Consider the following 6,853-nt stretch of genomic DNA (forward strand, 5'->3'; position numbering starts at 1 on the left):
TATATATCAAGAGTACATAATAGGAGATCCTATTATGTACTATTGATATATATACATATTAGGAGCAAATAAATTCAGTTTTTTTTACTCCTGATTGAGATTATTGAGACTGCCACTTTGAGATTATTTGCAAGATATATGTAGTATAGACGCTTCGCCATTTCCAAAACAAGCCGTTTTACAAACAATCTTGGAACAATGAAAATTGAACTTGAGACATTTCGTCAAAGTGCATCTTATTTAAATGCTTACGATCTAAGCTGGTTGGAACAAAAGAGGCTGGGGCCCGTTGTCAGAAACATCGTAAAATTTAATGCTAATGTTAATGCCAAGATAGCACTTAAGACTAATGTTAAGACTAATTTTGTTTCTGACAACGGGCCCCTGGATATTAAAATATGAAGACAAAGCCCGAGTTGAATGTCATGCCTCGAACGTTCTCTTATATTGTGAAAGATTGCACTTTAAATATGGCCGTGGAGTGGGAGCAGAGAAACCGGAAAAATTGGAAACTCGTTTTGGGTAATTGAAGCGCCACCGATCGATCAGTACGCGTGACGTCATCAACTCGGTAAGATGTGATTGGGTGGGGTCATATATAAGAAGTTGAAGAAGTGCAAGCTAATAAAAAAGAAAGAAGAAATCCGAGTACTACTAGTCATCCACTTAGAACTGAGGAATAACCATATAACCGCGCTTAGTATTAGTGTCCCATGCAAACCCCCACGTTTTTCAACGTTCGGTCAAACAACAACGTTTTTCAAAGTGTAGAGAAACCGTATAGTATATCCCTACCTTTAAGCAAACTAATATTTGAGTAGTTTAATGAGAGAACTCCGTTTCATGTTGAAAAACCATATATCCTTACCTTTAGATAAACTTTAGTATTTGAGTAGTACCACGCCAGTTTCCCTGGATCGCTGGGCACACGAGACGTCATTGTGTATTACAGTCGAGTGTTGTAGTGATGATCTTAATTCCTCCACTTAGCAATCACTTACGTGAGCCGAGGAAGTTCCTTATCGAGTTGCGATCGAAGTTCAAACTGATGACTGAACATGCAGTTGATAGCGATGTTTGAGTCAATCACATGAGTCACGTAGGGTAGCACCGGGTATATCTCTATATACGGGTCGAAGGCGTAACACGCTCACGCAGATAGTATATAGGCTCTTACTGAAAGTCATATGATGCATCTGTTTATGAGGTGATACGCACCAGATAAGGCGTTCAACGCGAACAGAAATAGGAAGTAGGTGATCTTATATGTTTGCGCGCGCACACAAACACACACTAATGTACACACATGAACACAGACACCCACACGTACGCACGCACACGCACACGCACACAGCTGGCATCCTTGATTCAGTGTCGGAGACGGCGACCCAACGAGGAAATCTCAGCGTAGACCGACGGGAATCGAGGCACGTATGTGCCCCGCTCGAAAACACAGCCAAGAATGAACGCGAATCATCCGAGCATGTTTTTCCTTTCCACGCTTGCAAAGCTCCGGAGCGGGGGACAAAGGAAAATGCGAGCCGACAACAACTCACCATAAGGTACTCCCCCCACCTCGACCCCCACAAAACAGCCACCACGACAACTGCACAACTAAGCGCTGAGCGCGTAGAGTCGTAGACAAAGAACACAAAGGCCATGCGAACCATCCGGCCAGGTCGCCTAGCTGCTACGCAATGGCAGCGCTGTTTCCCACAGGCGCTGGTAGGTCGAGTTGACACAGCGACCGACTACAATGCCCGTGCGTGCCTCAGCCTACGTACAATACCTACGTGTGCCGCAGCTATGTACAATACCTACGTGTACCGCAGCCACGTACAATAACTATGTGTGCCGCAGCTACGTACAATAAGTATGTGTGCCGCAGCTACGTACAATAAGTATGTGTGCCTCAGCCTAGCGTAAACAGAGAGCTTGATGTAAGCGTGTACAGCAGCACGTACACAGATAACCGAGTAACGTGTACTCGCAGCCACGTACAATTAGACTATGCTGTTAACCGCATGCCAGGTACAATACGCAATAATGTCCCACCGCAAGCTATACAATATAGAGAGAAACTCACGTGGACCGGTGGAGTTGCCGTCCTTGCGTAGCATCGTGTTGGGCCCGTGCACTAAGCTCACGGCGCGCAGGTGGAGCACAGAGCAATTCGCTAAACAGAGATTGCGATGAGAAATATGCAGGAACCCTTGTTACGCAGCAAACGTCACGATGCGAAAAAACTCGGGCCTAAAAATGTCCATTCTGAGTAGAACCAGGTAGTCCGTTCCTTTAATAGACCTGGTGATTCTTCACTAGTATCGTACTGGATAAGCGAGGTGAGAGAACAGCAAAGGGATGTAGTGTTCCTGGGAGTCGGACAGGTGGTCCTGTTCTTAGAGAGGTGGCCGCTAACACACCGGAGTGAAGATGCAGTCTGGCATTGACGCGACGGACCCATTTCAGTGCTCGCCAGGCAATTGGGGCATGCTGTCGTAGAGCTACAGGCTCAATTGCATGGCCGCGCTTGCATGGTGAAGTTAATGACAGGACAAGATATGACTATAGTTATATATATATATAAGTATATATATATGATAATATTATATAGAATATATAATATATAATTAATTATATGAGGTATGGATTATCCCCGTAATAAATGGGCTTTTGGTGTCCGAAACAGGACACAAGCGGCGGGGCGCGGCGGGCGCACATTTTTTGGGTTCACTAAACGACTCATGGTCGATGTTCACGAAGTTTCTGAAGAACCTCTTTATAGAAGATCAGGCAGGGCTGCACAGCCAGCAAGCAGCAGCGCGCCAATACGCTAAAGACATGCGATTGTAAATCGGGGAAGAGGCCTACACGCTGAAGGTATTGCCGATGAAATTGAATAGGCGTGGACAGTGTCACTCTCGGACTCGACGAGTTCTGCTGTTCATGCTGGCCGAGCCGAAATTCGATGAGGTCATATGGGTTAGCAGAAGTAACCAGAGCGTTATGTGAAATGTGAGAGTTTAGCCACACAGAAGGTACTAGATACAATCGAACACACGCTATATTAGTATGAGTATAGATAGTATATATATATATATATATATATAAAAGGCTAAGTGAAAGTGCCAGAAGTGTGCTCGTTTCCCGTTCTATACTTCGCTTAATGGCTTTACATGGCTTTATTACTGTAGAAGATCTGCGCCCAAGCGATAAAACCGCCAATATTGTCCGCCACAAGCAGGTGCCCGTACTCTATAGAACAGAATCCACGTAAAAAGTAACGGATGTACGGGAGCCGGACGCCACCATGGAAGGAACGCCGAGCAATAAATATATATCTACCTTATTCGTTCTAACTCTTCATTTATCGATCAACCATCGCTGCTCTCATCTGAACACCAAGAACACCATCACGCGCACACGTCTTAGCAGCGCTATATTCGTTATTGCACTACAACTAACTCGTGAGTGAGTGGCTCGTCATTGCTCTGGAGTCATCACGCGTGCAAACACCTGCACGGTGCGTCGCAGTCATTGTGAAATAGCTCGCGTGTGCTACCAGGCACGGCGGCTATCCCACCAGCCATTGTCCCTCGCAGGCGGAGATTACATCATCAGCGTCAGTTCGTCATCACGCTACTATCTACGATATCGAGTGAGTGAGTTGAACGCATTCGTTCGACTGATCTTCGACTCCGGAATTAAAAATTGTTTGCTTTGCATGCACCTGCTGTGACTACCGGTAACGTGCGGGCAATGCCATGGGAGCAGCGTTTCATATTTGTCAATATTTGTCAATATTTGTCATTGCCAAATTTCTCGAACGATGCGCTGCTTCGCGCTACATAGGCAGTTCGGCAGTAGACTGCACGCAACGCCCCACAGTCAACACTATCGGCCGGATTAGATAAAGGGAGACGTTGATTTTTCTGCCGATGATCGGTTTGAGTTCATCAACCCCGTGTTGTGTCACACGAGATGACGCGATCATCGCGCGCGCGCGAGAGAGAGAGAGAGACAGAGAGGGACCGCAGAGGGGGGGCGAGATCTTGATTAATTAGTTAACGAGTGACAGCATACACGACATTAGCGGCCCATGATGATAATTGTAAACCCGTATATCGTGCTTATTAGTACTCGTGCGTGTGTGCGCGTGCGTGTGCGTGCGTGCGTGTGTGCGTGTGTGCGTGCGTGCAAGCTTAATGTGACAAGGCAGTGCAACATCATTCAATTTCAATATGAGCCCACATCGCGTCCGGGAATACAGACAAACCTATGGTGGCCGTCACCACCTCATGGCAAACCGAAAATCAACCACCGAAGTGTAATAATATTGTAAAATTGGCAATCATAAAATGTGTACTAGTAGAAACCTTTACTGCGCAGACGCCTATCGATAAAGGACACTTGGTATCTCCCTGCAGTGACAGTTACACAGTGAAACCACCTCCGCAGAACGGACACCTGTCTATAAAGGACACCGTTAGCGTTTTACTCGAGTGACCCTTATAATACAGCAGTAGGCGCAGACCATGTAATTCCCGCGGCGATCATATGCAGGTATATAGCAACCGACTGTGAATGGCGGGGAGAAATAATAGGGAAAGTTCAGTGCACCTCACCGTGAACTTGCGGGCTTTCATCAGAAGCTCTTCGCGGCACGTCATTAAAATTGAACACACGATACGTATGCGCGTGTGCATGGGGGCTGGCTGGCTGGCGGGCGGTGCTGCCTGGCCAGCTGTGTCGATGCGCCCGGTGCTCGTATACCGGGATGTGGCGGGCGGGGTTTCTGCGGTGTATCAATATACCAATCGAGCGGTGACGCCGACAGGACATAACATGCACCATGACTCCGGTTACGATCGCGGTACACCCGCATGTATTACGTCATCTGTCGGTTCATCTAAATCAATATATGCGTGCGCGTGTGCGTGTGTGCGCGTGCGTGCGTGCGTGTGTGTGCATGCGTATGTGTATGTCTATTCCTATGTCTATGTCTATGCGTATGTCTATTCCTATGTCTATGTCTATGCGTATGTCTATTCCTATGTTTATGTCTTTCTATGCGTATTATATTACTATTCAATGCATGTAAGGACGTGACGCATATGGATAGATCCACTGATCGACCCACAAGTTTCTCATCGCAGGTATTCTACCTGGCCAAACCTCGAACCTCAAAAATCAACATTTCGAAATATCTTGTCTAATGCTTCTCTGTCTCACCAAAATACCTCACACCAAAAAACCTAGCTCTCACCAAAATACCTCACACACAAAAAACCTAGCTCTCACCAAAATACTCACGGTGACAATCGAAACAGGTTACGAAATCGCGAACAAGCAAGTTGCTAAAATCTGTCTAATGTTTCTTCGCCCCCTCACCTTCAACTTTTCACACAAAAACACTAACGTAGCCTCGCTAAACAAAAATGAAAGGATGCTTTATTAAAAGCTATCTATAGTCTAATGTATTTTTATCCATCACCTTTCATCACTCACAAAAACGCTCGTAATAGACTGCACACAAAGACAGACGCTATATCGAATCGTGCATCGCTCACGGCGGACCTACTGGCTCCACCTCACTTTCTATTGTCCACTCCCCTCGTCGACTGACTAGGCGTATGCGAATTCGGATCACAGATGCGATTACAATCCTTCCAACTTAATTAGTATACCGGAGCGCATCCGGCCGCGGACAATGGAACATGGATGCTTGATCGGTTGACGGAGAGAATAAAAAAAAGACACGTTGATTAACACTTCACAATCACTCACTGTGACTAATACTTTTACAGTGCCGTCAGGAGAAATGGAATGCGGAGGTGTACGTACGCAGCAGTAGTAGAACGAATCAGTGAGTCGCCGAGAGTCAAACGACGGTGGTCAGACGGCTGCTGCGATTTAGTCTACTGTCGCAGAACGTTAAACGACGAATTAAAACGCTGCCACGAATGGTAACCAAAACAACGAAGAGAGAGAAGCTCGCGAACACATGCAGACACCCACGAACAACACTGATCTGTTGATATAGACCGCACGCCAACGAGTATAACAAAAAAATAAGAAAGCACACCGGTCTACGCATCAAGATGAAACTGGCCTCGCCGTGTGAGGAAATCATCGGGATCAAAAGCACACGTCGAGCTGTGGTCTTGATTGCACAGGCAGCTGAGCGAGACAACTGAAGCGTCTCGGAACATCTCAGAACAGGCAGGTAGTCAGTCACCCAGCTGTGCCCAACACATACCTTGATTCTCTCACTCACTCTCTCTCTCTCCTTTTTCTCGCGCGCTCTCTCTCTCTCTCTCTCTCTCTCTGTCTCTGTCTCTCTTTCTCTCTCTCTTTTTTTTTCTCTCTCTCTATATATATTATCAAGTACTATATATATATATACATGCATGCATATAACAAGCGGAGCTACCCGCAACACTTGGCAATTCACACATGCATACCTAATACAGAAACGACATAGCGGTCAACACACGCACACTCAACTCACGCCCTCCTGCCGGCCACTCCAACACCCACCTGACCGCGTTCAATTATGCTAGCGTTGACACAATCGTCGAGCGAATGAACAGACGACACAGACGTGCTCTCGACCCCAGCACTGCAGCGGTTATTAACACACGGATACCTGGCACCAGCAGGTATCCACTACACACCTCCTGGGATAATAGCACTGCCGCTAACTGACGCACTCTCTCTCACTACATATACGTCATATAGTGCCTATATATATATATATCAAGAGTATAGTATATGTGTGTGTGTGTGTGTGTGTGTGTGTGTGTGTGTGTGTGTGTGTGTGTGTGTGTGTGTGTGTGTGTGTGTGTGTAGT

The 6,853-nt window shown here is 46.4% G+C and overlaps 1 protein-coding gene across 5 annotated transcripts in view; it reads right to left on the reverse strand.

Moving 5' to 3' along the window:
• Nucleotides 1-6,853, reverse strand: part of LOC106805683 (dual specificity tyrosine-phosphorylation-regulated kinase 4-like) — an 88,844-nt gene that overhangs the window by 25,295 nt on the left and 56,696 nt on the right. The window contains exons 1-2 of one of the 5 annotated variants that reach the window (XM_014807375.1): nt 3,346-3,502; nt 869-1,176 (exon numbers count right to left, since the gene is read on the reverse strand). The exons of 2 other annotated variants lie outside the window; for them this stretch is intronic. In XM_014807375.1, the coding sequence (XP_014662861.1) occupies nt 869-940 (72 nt within the window). In that variant the 5' untranslated portion in view covers nt 941-1,176; nt 3,346-3,502. Of the gene's footprint in view, nt 1-868; nt 1,610-3,345; nt 3,503-6,853 lie in introns of those variants that run through there. 2 more of the 5 variants (XM_014807376.1, XM_014807374.1) reach the window with 2 other exon arrangements.

The sequence above is a fragment of the Priapulus caudatus genome, unplaced genomic scaffold (genome assembly GCF_000485595.1).
Source record: "Priapulus caudatus unplaced genomic scaffold, Priapulus_caudatus-5.0.1 Scaffold123, whole genome shotgun sequence".
Taxonomy (NCBI): domain Eukaryota; kingdom Metazoa; phylum Priapulida; class Priapulimorpha; order Priapulimorphida; family Priapulidae; genus Priapulus; species Priapulus caudatus.